The following is a 23,626-nucleotide window of genomic DNA, read 5'->3' on the forward strand; positions in this document are numbered from 1 at the left end:
CAAAAATTCTTGCCCTCTATGCACGAGTATTGTAAAAGACAAATCACGGTATGCAGTTTTTTTTTTTTTGGGGGGTGATAGTTTAAAACCCTTCGTTGTGAAGGCTGAAACACACATGCATTGAAAATGTGTAATGAAAAATTAAAGAAACTGCCATGTACATTGGTTCACAAAGAAGACATATACACGTATTTTGTCCCTATTTAAAATGGCATTTTTGTAATACAAAAAAAAATTCGCTGAAAAATTTGGGCCCTCTTAAATTGCTCCCATAGGGCAGATGATCCATGGTCAAGGGCTTGAACCAAGGTCCCCCCACAAGGGGGTGGGTGGCAGTCATAACTACTTACTTGGTCAAGGCAGCTCAAGGGAATCTGATGGAACAGTACACATTTTGCGCTCATCTTAATGAAAAAAAAAAAAAGCACACAAAAAAATCTAACAGCAGTTAATTTGATCATATGTACAGGGCTCACTGATATCTTGACCGACACTGCCAAAGTATTAAGTTGAAATGTGGTTGTTGTAGTTTACAGTATTTAAACTATACTACTTAATGTTAGTTGTTTGCATATCAGCTCTGTACGATTCAGTTGTACATCACAAATTCCAACAGCAAAAATTTAAAATAAAACATAGAAACCTAAGACTCATCATGTACCATGATTTTACCGATTGTTTTGTAGGTAGTGATACTTACTCATTCAATACGCACTTGTTTTAATCCAACCGCTTATGAACTTTAACACAACATGGTGTCCATATATGAATGTTTCTATTTGAAAAATAATAATAATAATGCCAACACAATTTGAATGAGAATTTATTAGCCAGTAGTTAACTATAAACTTTCAAAAATGCTCCAGTACCTCCATCCCATACCATGGCTGATATTCTGAGCATTAACACAGTAAAATGACATAAAACAGAAGAACGCATTCAAATTTAATTCAATTTTCCCTATTTTGCTCTTTTTTTCAAAACTTTTTTTTTTGTATATGATCAAGGTCTAGTCAAACCATCCATAGACCTGGCAGAGTAAATGGTTTTCTTTTTTTTTTTTTAAGAAAAAATTTATCATTTTGCAATGTTTTCAGTGTTTTGGGTTTTTCAATGTTTAATTTTTTTTCTCTTTTTCCATCGGTGAAGCAGGTTTCAAAATGCTCGATCTGTAGAGGAATAAGAAATGAATGGTTACACATTAATTCTTGGGAATTGGGCAAACCAGACGAGACCCCTTACACACCTTAGACACTGGGAACACCAGCAGGAGTGGTGGACTTCTGAGCAGCCTCTTTAGCCTGGTGGGCCTGGAGCACAGCAACAGCCTCATCCACCTAAATCAAAACAATGCCTAATGAACCACTGCACTCAAGTTGGTGATACATCAGAGTGAGCAGAATTGAAAACATTTGCATCAAGTTCGTACCCAGTGTTAAGTTTTTAAGCCATTCACTGACCTTTGAGCGCAGGGATTCAGGCGATTCAAGCATGTGAAGAAGCTCAGAATTGTCAATCTCCAGCAGCATGCCAGTGATCTTGCCCGCCAGACTGGGGTGCATGTTCTGAATCAGGGGGAACAGTCGCTCACCTGATGGAACAACAAATGTTATCTTTAATAAGACAGAGTGGGGCCACTTGAAAAAATTATTTGTCTCCAAAAAGCAAGTAAAATACTGACCCAGCATCTGCTTCTGTTCCTGAGGAGGGGCAGCAGCCAGCATGGAGGCAGTCAGGGGCTCCTGTCCTTGGACGTGGACAGCAGGCTATTACAAAAACAACAAAAAAAAACATCCGTTATCTGAACATGCCCTTTTTCAACAAAGTCTATTTATTAAACATTTTGAATTAATCATACTGAGAGAGGAATAACAGATTGCAAGTCTCGAGCTGCATTTATGCCCAAACTAAAAGAAAAATAAACTACGAACCTGCTGCATGGTGACTTGTGGCTGGGAGGCCATGTGCTGCTGAGGATTGCGGACACCGGCGGCATATTTGTAGTGTGGCATTGCACGCACTGGGGCGGCCGTGGCCGTAGCACTGGCAGGGCGTTGGCTGAGGGCCTGGGTGGCTGCAGTGCGGAAAACAAGTTGGGGGTGGGGGGAGTACAACTTAATGCTACTATCATAAAGTCTAAGGCAGGGGTGCTCAACTTCGGTCCGCGAGAGTTTCTATCCAGACAGTTTTTCATGTTTCCCTCCTGCAGTGCAGCTGAATCTAATAATCAGCTATTCTGCAAGCTTTACAGAAGCCTGATAACGATCCTGATCATGAATCAGAATCAGGTGTGTTAGTGGAGAGAAACATGGAAAACAGGCTGGATAGGGGCTCCCGAGGACCGAACTTGAGGACCCCTGGTCTAAGACAACTAAAAGTACTTCTACTCACGCATGCGTTGAGAGGCCATCATGCGTGGGACCTGGGTGTTGGTGGTGGCAGTGGGACGGATGGTGCTGAAAGTCTGGGGCCTGGGGGCTGAAGGCCGCATCGCGTTGGGCATGTTCTGGAAGTCTGGAGGAAGAAGAAGACATTTTCGAGCTTAATAATACCAAAAATAATAAATGTATCAACAGCAATGCAAAAGTTGACTTACGCTGTGGACGCACTGCCTGAGTGGCCCATCGGGGGCTGGGACGCAGCTGGGCCAGCTGGTTGGCAGAGTAATATGCAGCACGGTTTTGGGCCTGAGGACAAACGCCAATATATGATGATCATCTCATTTATAACAGGTAACCCCCAACTATTATAAGACAATCAGCCACACAACACATACAAATCAAGATGCCAAAATGTGTCTCTCTACAGGACTCACCGGAGGTATAGCAGCCATAAAGTAACCGGAAGGTGGAGCTGGTTGGTAAGGGTTGAGAACAGGGTTGGGCACAGCACGGACAGTGGCCATTCTCTGCATGTACTGATTGGTTAGATGGGCCTGACGCTCTTCTTTGCGTTGAGCCAGAGCCACATACAACGGTTTAGTGGCAACTATACGCCCATTCATCTCAGTCACAGCCTTGGTGGCCTCTTCTGGAGAAGAAAAGCACACAAAGCCAAAGCCTTTGCTGCGACCACCCTCCATCATAACCTGGGGAGGAAGAAATTCAAGTCAGGTGCTGCTAAAGCATTGACTTAAACACTAAATGTAAAAATAAATTTAAAAAAAGTGCTCACCTTAGCACTAGTTATTGTTCCAAATGGTGAGAATTCTTTGCGTAGCCGCTCATCATCAAGGCCATCATCCAAGTTTTTCACATACAGGTTGACACCCTGGAAAACAAGGACGTCACAAGTTGTTCTTGAGTCTGAATTTTGAGTTACAGCATACAATGACATTTTTAAAAACAGTATTTCAAACATTTGAGAATGAACAAGAGTTCAAGTTTGAAGAAGGCAAAGACTGCAAGTGTAACATTTTCCTTCAAAACAAACCTGGTATCTGGTCATGCGATCCTGTTTCATCTGCTCAAATTTGCGCTTGAGCTCATTCTGGCGCTCTCCTTTTTTCTGTGCACGCCCCACATAAACTTGTCTGCCATTCAGTTCTTTACCGTTCATATCATCCACAGCCTATAAAGAGATAAATAAATGAGTCAACAAAAAAATAAGTCACCCGCAAACATTGGCAATTTTACCCCATTGCCAAGAGCACTTAATTTCGTCCTACCTTTTGTGCATCTTCATGTCTCTCAAAGCTGACGAAGCCAAATCCTTTGGATTTGCCACTCTCATCTGTCATAACACGGATACTGAGTGCTGGCCCTGAAGAAAAAAAAAACAAATGTTAAAAAAAATAAAGACCACGGGCCTTATGAGGCAGAAAGCATGCTTGTTAATAAATATGCCTGTGATAATCCTCATTCATCCAGGTCATTTCATTTGCAGGAAATTGAATCAATTGCTTCTGAACACTTCTTGTTGACTTAGAAGTGATGTTCTGCCTCTCATCCTAGAAGGCTTTTATCAGTTCATGCACAGAGTAGATAAGAAAGAGTGTTGGTGTACAAAGCCAACTATTTATCCCCTAAGTTAGAGGCACACCCATCACCATGAATAGTATGTATCACTCTTTTGAATGCAAAACAGATGTTAAGATATATTGAAGAGAGACCTCTGCCTGCCTAAGACCAGTCATTTTGGGAGGAATCTCACTCAAGGTTGAATGTTGTGTTCAACACTTACCGTATTTTCCAAACAACTCCTTGAGCTTTTCATCATCCATGTCCTCCCCAAAATTCTTAATATAAACATTGGTGAATTCCCTTGCGCGGGCTCCGAGCTCGGCTTCCCTCTCTTTACGCGACTTGAAGCGTCCAACAAATCTATTGACCAGAAAAAGAATACCATTAGCCAATCATATCAGGATTACACTTTAACCGAAATCTATAAAAATGTTCCTCTCAGTAGATCATACTGGGGTGTTCTAATTTTTACCACAAAGGGTTGCATCTAAAATGTGTTATGTTTTCATCTTTTTCATGTCAAAACTAATCCAGTCAACATATGTTCAGCAATTTGATAAATTTGAAAGCCCACATCTCAGCCTTGTTGTATTTGCCCTTTTCACACTGCATTGAGCATGGTGCATCGCTCAAACCCATTCAGTGTGTATGTGGCAAGGGGCGGGGCACACAGAACATAGCATTGCTGGGCGTACAAAGTGGCACAATAGGACTTCTGTCGCAAACGGCAACAAGATGCCTGGAATTCAAGAATTTTGTATTTGAGGGCATTGGCTTGATGTCAGACAAGCGTCGCTAATTGACAATTCCGAAATGACGACACAAGTCAATATGGCAGTCTTATGCTCTTTTGAATGTACTCTGAGTGTCCCAGTTACACCCTCAAAGTGTTTGATGCAAATGTAAATAATAAAGATGGCTGATTCTGTTACATTGTTTGTTGTTCTGAACATTTGCCTCAAATGCTTTGATGGTGAAACTGACAATTCCGAGTGGGATAAATCTGAGTACTCACTTTCATCAAATGCAGCATTTTTCGCTTTGGTGAAGTGATGTTCGCCGCTCATTGAAAAGCGTTGAATTTTGGATGATTGCAATTTGATTAGACGATTATTTTGATTTTAAAATGTTATTTAACTACTGTAACAATGTGCCTGGTTTGCATGCCAGTCACAGGCAAAAGCAATACGTGGAAATTTAGCATTGGATTAAGGAAATAGCAGAACTGGCTGGATGTTCAAAATTTACAATAAGGGGAGCTGGCGGCATGATCAAGTGTTATATGTTGGGTGCCTCAGCAATACTGTACAGTAGGTTAATTTCCGCAAAGTAGGGGTTGAGGTTTTATTTTATTTTGAGGAGATTTACAACCTCTACTAAGCCAATACAACCCCCTACACAGCTCCCACCCTACACACTTAAGTTGAACTTTTAAATGTTAAAATTAAGAATAAATAATAATAAAGCTGCTGATCAAGTGCCACCTCTGGAGCCTCTGCAGCGGGGGCTCTTGCCTGCCATATCCGACATAGGAGCGCTATGGGGCGGCCTTTCTGACCAAATTGGACCCCCCCCCCCAAATTTTTTCTAAGTCAACAAGTTTTTATTTTTAATCTTAAAATGGCGTACCTTAACCAGAACCGGTGTTACAAATGGTCACAAGATCTGTGATAGAGTGAATCAGCAATAACCGAACCGCAAAGTAGCGAGGGAACACCATCTTGGCTGCATTAAAGCTGCTCGTCTCCTCCCTTAACCGAGTAAAAGGCTTTATTTTACAACGAAAGATACATTTGATCAATTTGCAGTCTAATCAGTGTCACCCCCCCCCAAAAAAACTCCACTTTTACTTACGGAGATGTAAATATGAGCACACTGGCAACCGTGGCGCTGCAGTCATTTTGTGTTTTTGTGCAGTGTGAAAAGGCCTTTAAATGTGACAATGAAAATTGTAAATTATTGTAGTATTTTATTGATTAGTGTCTTCTGTTAAATTATTTCAGAATTAAGTCTACAGATACTTACACTATTCACAAAAAGTTAGGGATATTTGGCTTTCAGGCGAAATTTCAGGACGATGCATTGAAACCTTTGCAGGTGAACTTAATGTGGCGTTCATAACTTTTCCATAAATTTCACCTGAAAGTCAGATATTCCTAATTTTTTTAGTAGTGTATATTAATATGGGAGTAAATTACCTGTTAACTAAATTCACCTAAATTAAGCGACTAGAGAAATCAAGGAATTGACTGGATTTTAATATTCAAGTTTTGTGTACTGCATGTTTTTACTCACAGCAAACTTGACACATTCAAACAAGATACATTTCATAACATCTTGTTAATCATATTAAACACTCATACTGTAATTTCATTAGATTTAAAGATTAGTAAAACACCAGAGTCAATGTGTCAATCATAATCCCACTTACACTTTTCTGTCATTGAGCAACATGCCATTCATTTTCTCAATGGCCCGCTCAGCAGCCTCGTGGGTCTCAAAGTGCACAAAGCCGTAACCCTTTGAGCCATTTTCATCACAAACCACCTTGGAGAGGGAACATTGAGCACTTCAGTAACTATCACAAACACCATGCATTGCAAATACATTTGACAAACAATGGGATTTTGCTGTGGATTCTATGCCATGCAAAGTAGTGGTGAGTATGCAAAACCTTCAAGCCACACACCAGCGTGTGCACAAGACACACGCTGTTCCGCTTACCTTGCAGGACAGGATATTTCCAAATGCTGAAAACGTATCATAGAGGGCCTTGTTATCTATGGACTTGTCCAGGTTTTTGATGAAAATGTTGCCCACTCCGCTCTTCCTCAGCGATGGGTCTCGTTGAGACCACATGATGCGAAGTGGCCTGCCTTTGATCACGTCAAAATTCATGGTGTCCAGGGCTCTCTCGGCTGAAAAGATTTGACCCATACAATCAGTAAATGTATATTTACGGCAATGTACACTTGGCAAATCAGGAGTAATGCGTCCATTTACTGAATAGTGGTGAACATGATTCGTATACAACATTAACGTTTAGCTATCTTACAGTTCAAAATGGAGTCAATCAGTCCTCATTCGCTTTGGACAAACGTGAGACTCACCGTCAGCGGGTTGCTGGAAGTTCACATAGGCGTAACCGAGGGATCGACGGGTGATCATGTCCCTGCATACTCTGATGGACAAGATAGGCCCAGCCGGGCTGAATTTCTCGTACAGCATGGCCTCGGTTACGTCTGGATGCAGGTCCCCCACATACAGGGAGGCCATGGGATAGCTAGGAGCGCTGGGGTTCATGACGGCGACGCGTGGTCAGACACGACACGTAATGGCAACTGACGTTCAATGAAAGGTCGAATAACAGCCGTCTTCAATGTGAAGCGGTTATGTTCTTTATCCCGTCGTACACGACGAGGCGCCCAGACGAGTTGTTCCGTACGGTCCCTCCCAAAGGTGGCAACGTGGGCTAGCTAGCCTGATTAGCAAGCTGTTCGGAGCGTGGCCTAATCAACGCGGCTCGTGGGACAAACTGTGTGCCGTTCACAGGCAGAATTAAATGGTCCGTAAACTCGCGAGGATATGTGCTACAATTAACAAAATCGACTGACACTGTGGTTAGAAGCGTGGCAAACACAGCGATTGAATTTACCACCCACGCTTTCAATAATGGCGGTTATATCTTCACGTTAGCTTGCTTGGCGTCCGTCTAAGGTTCTTCTTCCTCTTCGCGTTGTTTGAATTGGCAAATGAAATCCTGCTTCACCGATTTTTTTTTCTTATAAAAATATGTCTGCGTGTGCGCTCTAGCTTTTGGTTTGTTTCATAATAATAAAATGTGTGCCGTGGCTAGCTACGGAGCACACCCAACGCAGACGGATTACAGGAATGAAAGGAAGGTCGGTGGAGGTTGTTTCCCGATACTAGTCAAAACCTCGGGGCGGTCGAGAGCGGGTATGACGTCACTAGTCTCGCGATATCTTATGTTGCCTTTCATTATTTTCAGCTGCTCACAGAAAGCCCATTGCAAAACTCAGTCCAAGTGCTCAGTCCCACCCAATTACTTTTTTCAATAGATAACACATGCGCTGATAATTGTTTGTACAACTTTGTTGCCGCCTTAATTTAATTTCTTCTAGAAAAAGATTGTAACAACGGTGAAGCCACACACTTTGCAGCATTGTAAATAGTTAAAGAGATACTTTACTCATTGAGCCATTTTCAGCAGTCAATAGTTAATATTTAGTCCTGAATTAATTTGACCAATGAGTCAAGTATCCCTTTCAAAGTTGCTCTTTATTTGCTTTGTCTTGTGTTTGTGATGTCTTGGGAGATGGGAGAGCAAATGAACATTTCAGATGAAAGAGTACACGCAAGGCCGCTTTAATGCACGGGCTTACCTGGGCTGCAGCCGCCAGGGGCCTATCATCACAATCATAAAAAAATAAAAATAAAATAAAATAAAAGACAATTTGTTGATTTTTCTGTTAATCATGCAGGAAATGACCAACCTGCAACCGCAGATGATTAAATGGTAACTATTTGGGATGAATGAAACTGTTAAGCCAATTTGAGCCTTTTATGAAATCCCACATGGAAAAATATGGAAATGTTGGAAGTGGAACACCCTCATGTTTATCTTTAAATGTGTGCAATTAATTTATCGATCTGATGGGTAAAAAAGTGCTATCTAAAATTGTTGGTAAAGTGAAAATGTTGAACTATTTCTCCATTAGTGTTGACATTTCCTATGTTGATCTGACGACATTAATACTAAGATTTGTGTCACCAGATGGTTGCATTGAAGAGCGCAACACACCTAATTCCAATGAACAGGATCATTATATCAGGCTTATGCAAAGCTTGCTGATGAGCTTCAGGTATGTTGGAGAAGGGAAACATCCAAAACCTGCAGGACTCAGGCCCTCGAGGACTGAGTCTGGACACCACTAGCCTAGATGTAGACGTGGAAAACAACTCAGGACAGAGTACCTTTTATGTAAACCTTAAAGTTAATAACATGTAATTGTTGGTGGCAAAATCCTTATTTGCAAGAACTGCATCCAGCTTGCCACAAACTTGCCATCCATTGCCATCAAGTCCTTGTGTTGGCAGTGTATTTTGGGTCATGTCTTGTTGCCACTGCAGAAGTTGCTAAAATAGCACAGCTGAAAAGGAATTTGTACATATTACTGTAATATGCCAAGCATATTGTTTATATAACTGTAGTTCCTACTGTACACATTTTTTGCCGTTTTGAAAATACAATACAGTATAGGACGTAATTAATAGGAATTCTATTTTCAAATTACCTGTGCCACCCAGTGGATATAAAATGAAATGCAGCGTAGCACTCTGCATATAGACAAGACAAATAAGTACGTTTTTCATGAAGTACGATCTCGACATTTATTTATAAAGATTATACAGTAATGTATTATATATTTTGGAGAAAATGTGTTTAATATCTTGTTTGGTTAATAGTCCAGTTGGTAAACGCAGCGTCATCTGAAGATGACTCGACAAGAAAAAAAAACGCATGATGATGTAAGAAGCAAGTTGAAATCAAATTTGTTTACTTCTTTGTATGCGCCATCCATTTATATAATTTAAATCAAATTCGTAAGAAGTGAAGCATGGAGTGAGAATATGCTTATTTTATACAGTATATATATAGATACATACACACGTATATATATACATACATACATATATATATATATATATATATACTGTATATATATATACATACATATATATATATATATATATACTGTATATATATATACATACATATATATATATATATATACATACATATATATATATATATATATATATACATACATACATATATATATATATATATATACATACATATATATACATCTCTATATCTGAGTTATATAATGCTTTCCAGTAGAAAAAGGTGGTCACAAGTTTTTATCTAAATTCTTTTTGTAGCCTTGGCTCATAGTTTGTTCAGGTGTGGTTGCGGCTGATTTTGTTTAGTCTGCATTTGGGTAACCAGTCTTTGATAAGTGAAACTGAGTATTCAACATTTTACATGAAACTACTGATGTCAGTGATGTTAAAATTTTCTGTTTCCAGTATTTTTAATCATACCATTAACTAAACTAAGTTTACAAATAATACACTAAATTACATAATGCAATGTACAACTGAAAATCCTCTTGATTTGAATACAATTATTCAGGTGGACAGAATACTGTGCAATAAAAACACTGCTCTAGTCAACCTTCTGAACTGTTAGTGTATTGGACAACTTAAAACTTAAATTATCTTTATTCTTTATTTTACTTACACATTACCCCTTGAAATAGTACAGGGATTGGTTGAGTGATTCCAAATCAAGGGACCAAAGTCAGACAAACTGACAAAAACATTTTTCTCACACACACACATCTCCACAAATGGCCTTACCAATATATGCAGTTTACATAAACAAAAGGCAGAGTTGTGAAACGTAAAGTAGAATTTTTAGTATTTAGTATTTTTTTTTCCTGTGACAGAAAGAAAACCAGTAAAAAGGTAGAGTCCAAACTTTGTAACTTCTACATTGAAATATAAAAAGGTCGATCATCCAAAAACAATTCAAAAAGTGGAAAGTTCAAGCATTTGACAGTGATGGAATGTAACCCGTGAGCTTTGTAATTTGCTGTTTTAGATTCAACATCTGACGTCTCCTCTTGTCAGAAGATAATTGTGATATTCACCTTTAGCACAAGATAAACAAAACAAAACCACTGACATGAATGAGATACAGCACGCACGCACACGTGCAAGCATGCATGCACACAGTCTAACTGCTTTTTTACTTTTAAGGGTTGAAAGCTTGCTATTGGACCCACCACCATAATAGCATAAAACAGATATCCCTCAGGCAAAAAAAAGTAGTCAGATTAGCAGCCAGTAACAAGCACTCGTTAAATTCCAACTGTAGCCCTCATCCTCAATTTCTAAATAAGAAAACATGTAAACCCTTAGGAGTGGTGAGTTTTAACAGAGATGATGTTATGGTGGTCTCAGTGTTTATGGTCCTGATGAAGAAGAATCAGGATGGCGGCAGGTGGACAGAAAGGACATACAGGGTTTTGCTCCATCTCTGGGTTTCTATACATCCTCACTCTGGCTGTCAGCATTCCACAACTGAGAAAAGAGGTAAAAGAAAATGGATGAAGGTAGGGGGGGTGGGGTGCATATCACATTACTACTAGTGATTTTATTTGCATTATTTTGTTTTACCTGCCTTTATTGCATGACAGATTTTTACTCCATGCACATCACTTGCAGTATGCAGTGATGGTTGTTTTAAAGTGTTCTAAAACTTTAGGGTATTTATTCCATTACCAAAACTACCATCATACCCTCATGTCTACTTACCTCTATAGCTCGTTTTTCAAAGATTGTGAAAAATGTGTGCCTTTGAGTATTGTTATATACCAGTAGTACCCGTCTGTATGTGTTCCTACAGCATTTACATGTGAATATTCATTATTTGAAGCAATACGAGTCCCGTAAGTCAATGCTAATTCCCTGTTAGCATGTCAATGTGATCCTACATGACTTTAGCATTAGCACGAGCAATGTTTCTAAAACAAAGCCCGTTTTGTATTTAAATAAACAATGTGTGTAATTCCTTGCATTGTGTAATTTGTTTTATAGGAAACGTCACCTGGGGTGTTAAACTGCTTAAATCACACTCAGGGAGGGCAGAATCTTATTCATGTCACACGCATGCTGCAAAAACAACATTGTGCGTCCACAACATTGAGAACTTGCAAACGCCCCTCGCTATTTTGGCACATTAATAGTTTTCTTTGATTACAACGTTCGTATTAACAATTTTTCTTCGATTCTAATGTTTTAAAATTGAAAGAAGCCAAAATCGAAAGCAGGATTCAATTTCTGTTAATTGCCCAGCCCTATTAAGTACTGCTGTAAATCACCGTATGTGTGTACTGTATACTCTATTTTTATGACTTGGCAGTGGCCGGCTGTCTGTCTTGCTTGCTTGCTTATAACCAGTTTGGTTGTAACCAGTTCCTTGCTGCATCACTTAAAGAAATGCCTACATCTGTCAACCAATCAAATGACAGTGATGTCACGGCCCTTGATTTAATATCCATTCATGTGTTTAACAAATTTATGTATGCCTAATAAATGCATCTCTGGGTTCAGCATTGCAAATTGAGAAACTCACCGTCAAGTTGTCTCTCAGTAGCTGCATGATAAGTGTACTGTCTTTGTATGAATCGTCATTCAGCGTTTTCAGCTCTGCAATGGCCTCATCGAAAGCCTGCAAGACAAAGCAGCAGTTGGAAGGGTCCTGAGGTCCTGTCAGGCATCAGTCAAACGCGAATGTCTAGGTTTAGAGCCAGCTTTCGGCTCATGCATGCATATTACATATTAGCAGTCAAGTAAACAGAAATCCAAGTCATCGCAATAAAACATTGGTGGGACTGTTGAATCACGTTAACAGCAACAAAACATACATCAGGAGTTCTTACCGTTTTAGCCAGTTCACAGGCCTTTTCAGGAGAGTTTTGGATCTCATAGTAAAACACAGAGAAATTGAGCGCAAGACCAAGACGGATTGGGTTTATGGGCTGCATGTTATCTTTGCTGGTTTCAAAAGCCTCTTGGTAGGCTTGTTCGGACTCTTTGATGATGTCTAAAGTTAAAAAAACAACAAAAACATGTGCATTACAAAACATTGAAAAACAAAATACAACATCACTTTATCATCAACACATTCAACACCACTCAAACAGCAAGGGATAAAACACTGCATCAAAGTCCAAGTTTATATCACTATTGTTTACAATATTACTAAAATGCTCCAGCAAACAGCATGGCATCCCATTTTTGTTATATCTCTATCATCTGTAAGATACAATGGAATTGAACATGCTAAACTGCCGCCTTATTGTGTGTGTGGTTGGTTGGTTGTCTGTGTGTGGCAACCAGCTCAGGGTGTAACCCGTCTAATGCCCAGAGCCAGCTTGGATAGGTTCCAACACCCCCGCAACGCTTGTGAGGTATAAGCGGTTGAGAAAATGGATAGATGAAACTGCCCCCTAGAGGTGGAAACCTGGATCTCCTTTCCAAGTTTTCTTTGGCTTTCCTCTCGCCTTAATCCTTATCAGCATCCAAATTTCTGTTGCCTCCAACACCCCCCCCCCCCCATTGTCCACACAACAGTACTGGTTGTATACCGTCATTTTACTTGTAGTCTTTATTTTCCTGTGTACCATAACACTTGACAGTTCTCTCTACTTTGCCCATGCTGCTGTCACTATTGCTCTTGCTGCTGTTTCAGAGCATCCTTCCCACCTTCGCCTGCTTTGACTGCAGTTACTATTATTCTTGATGTCAATCTCTTTTTATTTCTACTACTGACCATTACTTCTGTTTTGGATGTGTCAACATTTTGACTCCATACTGTTTTGCCAACCTTCTTTGTGACTATCAACCATCTGTGCCAAGTCATCATATATTAATATATTTTGTATTTTGTACTGTAGTTATATAGATTCAAATTCAGTTCAGTTACATTTTTTTCCGATTTCGATTCAATAAATTCAATCTGATATTGATTAATGATGGAACATCAATTCTTCTTAAATAACAAGGACGTGATAAAAAAATAATAATAATAAACTAAATTTCGCAGAGGCAGTAACTGGTTAAATTATTTATTTATTAATGAAAATAACACGTTATAATCACTTAATTGTTACACAAACATTGACATCAGCATGGATGAGATGAAAATGTTTTCATAATTCTAATTAAATGATCGTAATTATAAATTTAAAAAATTCTGAATCGTAATAAAACGCAACAAGTCAAGTCTTTCATAAACATGAGAAATTACTTTTAAATTCACGGAAACGGTATAAAAAAAAAAATTCTATTTTGTTAAGCCACCTGGGCTGATCCACTCCACATGCTGTGGTTCAAGCAATTTTTTATTTTTTAATCTGATGAACGCTGTGCCAAACGTTATCCTATGTCACATTACAGGCATCGTTTGACATCTGCTATGAGAGTGTCTAATGCCTTTTTTTCTTTTTCTAATTTTGAGATTTTTTCCCACCCTCTACATCTGCCCCTCTAAGGCCCCGTCCAGACGGAAGCAAAGCCGGCTTCGTTCCTCAAACAAATCTCGTACACACAGAAGCATTTCAAGACTTGCGCGTGTCCAAAAGAAGACGCTGAGAACGTTTAACGGCTGTAATGTATATGCCAAGTCCGGAATGATGCTGTAGCGCAGCCGCAGGGAGTTAACAGAAAGCGTAGAAGAAGAATCAGTGAAGAAGATGGACACTTAAAAAAAAAAAATACAAAAATAAAATAAAATAAAATAAAAACTATTGCAATCTACAGAACAAACATGGCTTTGCGCGTATCAAAACAAGAAAAAGACGAATACAGGAGAAGTGACAATGGCGGGTGATTCAAGTACAACACCGCTTGTTGAACGTGGGAATAAAGAAGCAAAATATTTTGCTGTATAAGCAAGCTAAGGAGGCTGCGCAAAACAACTATGACACAATTATCCGCCATTGTTGTTGACAGGCTGATGGTTTGCGCGCAGTCACACGAGATTATGTAATCAATCTACAACAACGCGTCGTCATCGAGCTGCAACTATTACATCATCGCTTGGTGAGTATCCTGGATAAGGTGACCAGATGGACGCGTACAGGCCGCAGTTTGAAATCTTTCCACTCTGGAGCCCGGTTTCAAGCTCTGAAACCACGCCGTCATGTGGACGAACGGCTTAAACGGTAAGAAACTTGGGGTACATTGAAACTGGCTTTCAGGTGGACGGGGCCTCAGTTTTTGGTGTGCATTTGCCCCTTTTTTACCCACAGCAAACACCGTATGCCATGCAGACACGAGTAAAACAATTTGAACATTGGATGTCAGCCTGACCACAGTAAGGACCATCCCGTCTCATGTATCATCCCACACAACCCAACTTTTACACACAAATGAATGTGAAATATGAATGTTTAAACAACCACATCCGCAGACGGTATTAAACGTGATAAATCCTCACATACCCTGCTTGTCATCCCCCATTGCCACTTCGGCTTGATAGCGGTGGTAGTCGCCTTTCATTTTCAAAAAGAAGACTTTGCTCTCGGGCAAAGAGGCTTTTGGAATGAGATTTTTCAAGAGATCCTGTGTACACACAAAAATAAACTGTTAAAAAAACAGTAAAATGTTTAAATGATCTATTAAGCATCTACTCTCACTTCAGAATTGAACAAATGCAATATTGATTTGTGCAAACTGAATGTTGTGGTGCTTTATCCAAAAAGATTGCCCCCAATTTGATGAACTAAATAAGCCAACTATCTCAAATACTGTATATTGTTTTGTGTACAGTGCCTTGCAAAGTATTAGACACCTTGAACTTTATGCTTTTTGCAGATGATGTGGTGCTGTTGGCTTCCTCAAGCCGTGATCTCCAACTCTCACTGGAGCGATTCGCAGTAGAGTGTGAAGCGGTTGGGATGAAAATTAGCACCTCCAAATCCGAGACCATGGTCCTCAGTCGGAAAAGGGTGGAGTGCCCTCTCTGGGTTGGGGGAAGAGATCCTGCCCCAAGTGGAGGAGTTCAAATATCTTGGGGTCTTGTTCACGAGTGAGGGTAGGTTGGAGCGGGAGATCGACAGGCGGATCGGTGCAGCGTCTGCAGTGATGCGGACTCCAAGTCAATGATTTGCGTTTTCAGATCTGTTTTGACGCCGTTTAGCTCCTTTGACTGTCCATTGTAGCGTTTGTGGGCATTCGTCTCCAATGAGCACTATTACAATGGCCTCAGAGAAGTTGCAGGCACTCAAAATCACACACACAAGAAGTTAAGCGGCAATGGTATGAAGCTCATTTCGTTGACAAATTTTCTAAGTTACCAAAATTGAAGCAGATTTGGTCACTTTTTCTGTTAACCCCGAATAAAGTCATAAAAGAACAAAATTTCATGAATGTTTTTTGTGACTCAGCTCCTGAGCCAAAAGACGAAGCTCTCGATTTACCAGTCGATCTACGCTCCTACCCTCATCTATGGTCACGAGCTGGGGGTCGCGACCGAAAGAACAAGATTCCGGATACAAGCGGACGAAATGAGTTTCCTCCGCAGGGTGTCCGGGCTCTCCCTTAGAGATAAGGTGAGAAGCTCGGTCATCCGGGAGGGATTCAGGGTCGAGCTGCTACTCCTCCGCGAGAGGAACCAGTTGAGGTGGCTCGGGCATCTAGTTTGGATGCCTCCTGGACGCCTCCTTGGAGAGGTGTTCCGGGCATGTCCCACCGGCGGGAGGCCCCGGGGACGACACGCTGGAGAGACTGTCTCTTGGCTGGCCTGGGAACGCCTTGGGATCCCGTCGGAGGAGCTGGTTGAAGTGGCTGGGGATAGGGAAGTCTGGGCTTCCCTGCTAAAGCTGCTGTCCCCGCGACCCAACCGCGGATAAGCGGTAGATGATGGATGAACTTTCTGACCTTTTGTCATATTTCAGGCTTCAAACAGATAAAAAATTTGATTAAAAAAAAAAATTGAAGGAGAAGAATCAACACCAAGTGAGACACAATCGTGAAGTGGAACTAAATTATGTTATTTTAAACTTTTTTTTACCCACTAATCAGTAGGGTATGCAAAATTATTCACCCCCTTTTCTCTCAGTGGAGCCAACCAACTCCAAAAGTTCCCTTTTGGTTTCTGAATGACCTAATGTTGACCTAAATGACTGATGATAATGTTCACCAATGTATAATCTAGTCTCAGTATAAACGCACCCGTGTCATTTTTCATTTTTAAGTACAGTATAATACTAAATTTGTTGTTTCGTTTTTTTAGCACTGGTTTCCTCATATTCAGTTTCGGCCAAGAATTTTCTAACCCTAACCCTTCTCCATTTTGATGCATCCCTGTTAATCATATTCGTATATAATATGTGAAGACACCAATTATGATAATTTCTCAAAATAATTCTCAACAAATGACTTCCTATCACTTGAGTGATTTATAAACCTGGCGGGCCTCCCAGGCTTTTCTTGTTGTGCTCTATTTGTTACTGGAAATATTTTTGTTGGACATCATGGACATCTTTTGGGTTGACAGAAATATATTGAACAAATTGGCTTGCCATACACGCTTAGTAATAAGTAGGGGTGGGCGATACAGAAATGATTACTGAACAATATATTTGTGAGTAGTGTTTCGGAATAACAGCATTTTTATTGCACACAATAAATAAGCTCTACTTTGTGTTCCCTCTCAATTTTAATGCTAACTGTTTTCCTGCATAATTTGCAAACTATTGTATTTTGCATTATATATGACCTCTTGTAAGTTAACCAAACAACCTCCACATCCCAAAGGTAGCTCTCACTTTAGGCACTAAATGCCCTTGAGGCCGAAGACAGAACTGGCTGCTAACACTCTCCGACATTGTTGTTATGCAGTAGCAAACAGCGCTTGTACGTAAAAAATGGACACAATGACATGTGAGGTTACAAATCACATCATCACATCCCTACAGTGTCAATTTCGCGATATTTCAATTTTTTATCATGCAAAAAAAATTACAGCTGTCAAACTATTACATTTTTAATCAGATTAATCACATCTTTGAATTTTGATTAATCGCTTAATTAAAAAGGCTTTTTATCAACATTTTTTGCCCACCAAATTTGAAGAGCACCTGTTGTGTTAATCTTTTCAACATTTAAATGTTATGAGGACACCGTCACATTTTTTTGATCCACTGCACACGCTCATCCTTGTCTTTTTCTAATCAGTTAATTGCTTGCATAATTTAAAATGGGAAAAAAAAGACCCCAATAGTTTGACATGAACAAATATTGTGAATGTCATACAAACATTTATTAAATGCTCTACTTTAATGCATGTAGTTATGTTTATTGCTCAAACAACCTGTGCTACCTTTAACGTTGCCCTCCGCTGTCAAAATAAAGGAATCTGTGGTCAAAATCAATAGTGCGATTAATCTGCGTTAATTTTTGTGATTAATTAGTTAACGCTTTAACAGCACTAAAAAAAAAAAGATACAACGGTAATATCATAGAAGGTATGATATGGCACAACCCTAATAATGACTTCTCATTCGCAGGAAAAATAAGACATTCATTTCAGAACCATACCAGGTCACAACTGTACCTTATTAGGGGTCAAGCAAAATCAATTTGTTGGCACGAGGATTGCAAAATAAAAATTGTACACCCCCTTTGAAAAGCAAGCTAATGAAATTTTGATTGTGATTCAGTCCTAAAGACCAAGATTTTTGGGGGGTGTATCATTTGTTGAGCACCCTACATACATTTCTATACTGACCACCATTTAACACAAGTTGAAACGTGATTAATTCTGAAAAGTGCCACACCCCAAAATAGACATTTGTATTTTTTTCTGTTCTTAAAACTAATTGTAATTAGAATACAATTGTTGTGGTTTGTATGATGAAGAGAGGTGGGACACCCGAAAAACTTAAGACTTTTTTTTTTTTTTTTTACACCAGTCTCCCTAATGGATTTTGACAGTTTATGCTCTGAAAAATGTTCTGGTTTTAAAAAGTGTGTGTTAGGCATTCATAAATCTCACAGAAATGTAATTTAAATGTTTTAGAAAATAAAGCTCACCAGAACATCCTGGCAGATTCCCTTCAGCTCTGCCTCAATTTTCTCCTGGTAATCTTTGGCCAATCCTTTTTGTCTGTCGCTTTCGGCCTTAGCCGCAATGCTGGCCACAACACGCCAAGAAGAACGACGGGCCCCAACTACATTCTTGAAGGCCACGGAAAGCAGGTTGCGCTCCTCACTGGTCAGTTCTGCCTCATTATTCTCCGTTGCAGACTTCATCGCTGCAGCCATGTCGTCATATCGCTCCGCTTGCTCGGCCAGTTTGGCCTTTTTGATAAAGCTCTCCTTGGATTCCCCACTCATGACGGCTTACTGGAAAAACAAAAGCAAAATAAAACAGAACGTAAAAACCTTATTAATTTATGAATCTAGTGAAATTGTATTGCTTGCCCTCTATTCCCTACCTATAATCATTTTGTTGAGAAGTAGCATGTCTCATATAGCACAAATACAACTGAACATATATTAGCCGAATGACCACCTAATTAACTAGTTTTAACGCTATACGCTAAATCAATAATAGATAACATGATGAGCACCTGCATAGGGTACAACTAATGACGGTGAAAGGAAGCCCTCTGTGGTCCGTGCTTTGAAAAGCATTGGACTTTGGATCACTGTAATTTGATTTGTGAGGATTACTTTGTCTTCAAAATGTGCTGAACTGTCATTGTGTCTGGCTTGTATTACGCTAGTAGTCAATCCAGCAATCCAATATGTTGTTGGTGGGCTAAACATTTGCATGGCCGGGGCTAAACATTTGCATGGCGTTGCATTGCGGAAATATCAGAAATGCCCGGATGTTTGGAATTGTCAATTTCCTGTGATAAGTACCCGTTTGCCTTTGTGTAATGATAACAGCCAGTCTAATTCATTCTCATTCCATTGGTCTGTTTGGTTACAATTGGTCTATTTATTTACTAATTGTAGCATAATGCCTAGAAAGGAGAGGCTGAAAGGGCGGTAGCTACAGCAAACAGCCATCTCTCTGCTCTCTTGGATGAAACCAAAGACACAAAGTTGAAAGGTCAGAGTCAAGGCCAGAGAGAGTCATGTTAAATAGTGTTTAGCACCTTTTAAAGCTCCCATTTTAATATTGATTTGCTCCTTAAGGTTAATTTTATTGAAAAATCTTAAAAGCTGTTCACATTTTATTTGTAAGTGGTTTGTACTAAATCAGCAGGCATGAAGTTATTAGCTATTATTTTGTACAAACCCGAACTAAGTTAGTTCTATGCAGTTATGTTGCCCTAATCGGCTGTTATTAAAACTAGCTGTGGGGTATTATTAATAATAATATATGTGTGTGTAATTTTTTATTTAGTTTTTAAAAAAAACTTCTATTGACATTTTTGAACATCCGGGCATTTCTGACACTTCACTAATGCAACGCAATGCAAATGCTTCCTTTATACGGTAAAAGCAAACAAACAGATTGTATATGCTTTTGCCTGTGACTATCATACAAGTCACAGCGATCGTTATAGTAGTCAAATGACATCTTATCACATTTTGAAATCAAAATAATCCTCACAAATCAAATTACAGTCCAATGCTTTTCAATGAGCGGATAGATTTCGTTCACCAAATTGACCTCCATCTTGACTTGTGACGTCATCTCGGAATTGTCAATAAGGTTTCCTACATGCAAAAATGCGCCCTTTTTTCTCCCCAGAGCATTTGCCCCCAAAAATGTCTGTGCACGCCACGGCCAGAGGCCACCGTGCTGCTGCTCTTAAACATGTTGCAGCTTGCATGTTTGTTGAATTACTTGCAATCACAATTCGTCAATACCACTAAATTTTTGAATCGTGTATGGCCGATGGGCCACATCCGAGCGGCACATCTCGACCGTCCCTCAAAGTCAAGATCAAATGTAAAATATGGTGCTGGTCCTGTAGGATGTTGCGCACTCTACTCAAACAGCGAGTGGAGTAGATGGTGCAAATCTCAGGGAGAGTCGTTCCCAATGATTCTCCCAGCAGTTTTCACCACCCGCTGGAGAGCCTGCTGGTCAGCCTTAGTGCAGCTGGAGAACCATACTAAGAACCCATATGTTAGAATGAGTCCCATTTGTTGGAGCTTGGACCGGAGTTTGAACGGCTGGATGGTATTAAAGGTCGAGCTATAGTCCACAAAGAGGAGCCGTGCATAGTTGTTTTTATGCTCCAGGTGCTCTAAAAGTAAATGCAGCACTGTAGCAACAGCGTTCTCAGTTGACCGGTTCGTTCTGTATGCAAATTGGTGCGGGTCCAGCGATGGCGGTAGGGCAGCTTTAATGTGTTTGATGACCAAGTCTGTAGTCATTCAGACATGTGACATTGGACTGAACAATTGCAGCTGCTTTAAAGCAGGCAGGCAAATGAAAGTTTTGAAAGCTATGAAACAACCAAAACATGGACAAAAGTAGTCAAGGTCGATTAAAATATTGAATGATGAAATTTGCAGGGATTTGCAGAATATATTTAAAATAATTTAGAATACTTTGTCGAGTTATTTAAAGGGGAAGCCAAAAAAACCAACTCTTTACAATATATTCTATGTAGCCCCACTAGTCTAAACACGGCATCCTGATTAATATTGTATCTGTGGAATGTAAATTAATTAGCAAAAGCCCCCCATGTTTATTCATCTCAGGGGGCGGCCATTTTGCCACTTGCTGTCACTGAAAATGACATCACAGTTGCTCAGGTAACGACCGATCACAGCTCACCTGTTTTCTAAAGCTGAATCATGATTGGTTGTTACCTGAGCGACTATGATGTCAGCGGGGACAGGCTGCATTTAATATGAAGGCTGCATAACGTGTGCTCGCCAGGTTCGGCATGAAGCATTCACGCGTCATGCATAATCCAACCTTTATTTGGTCCTGACCTGGGAGCTGATATTATTCATTTACCTGATTTATAGAGCATATGCCTGTGAAGTGTTGTATGAATGCAACATGACAGTTTGCTCAAATACCTTACTTGCATACATGCCATATACATCCTCATTCTAGTTCTAGTCTTCCTTACAAACCTGCAGGGCAAACAGACCTTCCCCCGCATACATCACCACACCCTTTTCCATACCTGCATCTCTTGCCCAACAAGCCATACGTGCCAAACAGAAAACGGTCAGGATCAGGCTTTAACCTGCTCGAGGGATAATTATCAACGATTACACCGCACATACCTAAACTACCCCCCTGTTCAAAAGCAAATTCTGAAAGTCATCGATAGTGTAACGTACGTGATAATATTAGCCCACGTGAAAAGTTTTCAGAACTGCACCGGCATATTTCCTGAAAACGTTATCTAACCATTTCAACTACTGCCAAAGCAAGGTATTCATCAAAACGTAACAAAGGTTCTAGAGTGCACTACTTTCCTGTTGAGCTGGCGTTAGAATCCCCACAAATAATACTAGAATAATTAAAGCATTAACGAGGCAATGCCATAAACCACCACAACCAACTTTGGTTTTCTTTGTAGTTAACTACTGTTGGACAATGAGCAAACATAGTCCAACAGGTTTAAGTTAGTTGGTAAAGACACATTATATCAGTTTAGTTTCGACGTGACACGCCTTCCTCGAGTCCTATATTGTAGTTGAAAGCAGCTAATAGACACATTTCATTGTAATTGAGCTAGCCATTGTTCCTGGTCTGGTGATTGTCGGCATTATCAGCAAACCCAAGGTCAATTGCAATTTGTAGCTATATGTGTTACACGACTAAAATCGAGCTAACGCGACAGAGCAGTTGTAATGCGTTTCTGTCAATTCCTACCTGTGCAATGGTAGATAGCAGCGCCTTTAGCTTTCAACTTCCAGCTGATTCTCTCCGCGGTGTCAGCGTGAACGTGAACAGTCGACGGGGTTTCCTGGTTAGTGGCTAAAGGCGCTGCCCGTGCAAGGGTGGATGACGTCATCGTCACCATGGTAACCACTGGTAGACATCATGGGAGTTGCAGTTTCAAAGAAGGGAGCCACTTCACGTTATTTATGAAACGTGATTTAAAAAAATCACGATGCTGTAGTTCAAGTAGATTAAATGTAAGAAAAACATCCTTTGTGTTAATTTTAAGAATGTGTGGTATCTTGTTACATTCAAATAAAAATATAAATTGAATAAACTAAGTGTGATACCCTTTTGCTTTCAAATGTATTCAAAATTTTTTATTTAAAAAAAAGCGACCCCCCCATTACATTGGACCCCAGCCTACTCGCGGTTTAGCACCCGTAGAATCATCATTTATTCACAGCATTCCCCCCAACCCAACAAACTCAGTTTTTGTTTTTATGACGGCAGGGAAGAACCACATCTGAGATTTGGGTCTTGAAGTGAAATATTTATATTGAAGATGAAGAAAAAGCATTTCAGCATTATGTCTAACCTGTAAGGAGAATGTGAAGTTAGTATTTGCTATATACCATGTGCCTCCCACCTCCCAGGCAAATATTTAAATGCAGCATCTTGGGTGTGTGTTTTTATTAAGCCGGTAAAATAACCCCTACTCTCTCTAGTTTTCTTTTCAAGGTGTGGTTCCATGAGAAAGCAAAGGAATTTCAGATAGCAGCAAAAAGGTTAAACTCAGGTAATGAGATGTCTAACCAGTTAAACCAGTTAAACCAGTTAAAAGAGAGACACTCAAATTACTTTTATTTCCCATTTTATTATCAAGTTAAATATACTGACTAATTCATGCATTACATGTATGGATCTTGGAAAATCTGAGTTGCAGGAAACAGTCACTGAAGCACAGCAAGAGAAATAGATGGGGTGACAAGCAGCAAATAGGTAAAGTTTGCTCATCTAACTTTATTTATATAGCACTTTAGAACAACTGTTGCTGCATACAAAGTGCTGTACATGGAGTAAAATGGAGTCTGTTGCATTACCAAAATTGTAATGGAAAGCTTCACGTCTTTTTGTTGTTGTTGTCTTTTTGTCCATAAACATTGAAGTGAACTGTCCAGGCCACACC

The 23,626-nt window shown here is 39.8% G+C and overlaps 2 protein-coding genes across 2 annotated transcripts; both read right to left on the reverse strand.

Annotated features, from left to right (window-relative positions):
- Window positions 1–807: 807 nt before the first annotated feature.
- Window positions 808–7,901, reverse strand: LOC144058501 (polyadenylate-binding protein 1A). Its single transcript, XM_077577001.1, has 15 exons — window positions 7,073–7,901; window positions 6,687–6,880; window positions 6,394–6,509; window positions 4,183–4,322; window positions 3,668–3,762; window positions 3,433–3,570; window positions 3,175–3,270; window positions 2,816–3,088; window positions 2,597–2,687; window positions 2,392–2,514; window positions 1,932–2,074; window positions 1,682–1,766; window positions 1,461–1,591; window positions 1,247–1,337; window positions 808–1,169 (listed from the first exon to the last, which is right to left on the reverse strand). The coding sequence occupies exons 1-14, from the start codon at window positions 7,263–7,265 to the stop codon at window positions 1,248–1,250; spliced, it is 1,908 nt and encodes a 635-aa protein (XP_077433127.1). The 5' UTR covers window positions 7,266–7,901; the 3' UTR covers window positions 808–1,169; window position 1,247.
- Window positions 7,902–10,252: 2,351 nt separating this feature from the next.
- LOC144058502 (14-3-3 protein zeta/delta-like) lies at window positions 10,253–22,582 on the reverse strand. The gene is made up of 6 exons (XM_077577002.1): window positions 22,429–22,582; window positions 18,657–18,968; window positions 15,062–15,182; window positions 12,497–12,660; window positions 12,190–12,285; window positions 10,253–11,135 (listed from the first exon to the last, which is right to left on the reverse strand). Exons 2-6 carry the CDS (start codon window positions 18,957–18,959, stop codon window positions 11,100–11,102), a joined length of 720 nt encoding a protein of 239 aa, XP_077433128.1. The 5' UTR covers window positions 18,960–18,968; window positions 22,429–22,582; the 3' UTR covers window positions 10,253–11,099.
- Window positions 22,583–23,626: the final 1,044 nt, after the last annotated feature.

This window comes from Vanacampus margaritifer, chromosome 9 (genome assembly GCF_051991255.1).
Source record: "Vanacampus margaritifer isolate UIUO_Vmar chromosome 9, RoL_Vmar_1.0, whole genome shotgun sequence".
NCBI lineage: Eukaryota > Metazoa > Chordata > Actinopteri > Syngnathiformes > Syngnathidae > Vanacampus > Vanacampus margaritifer.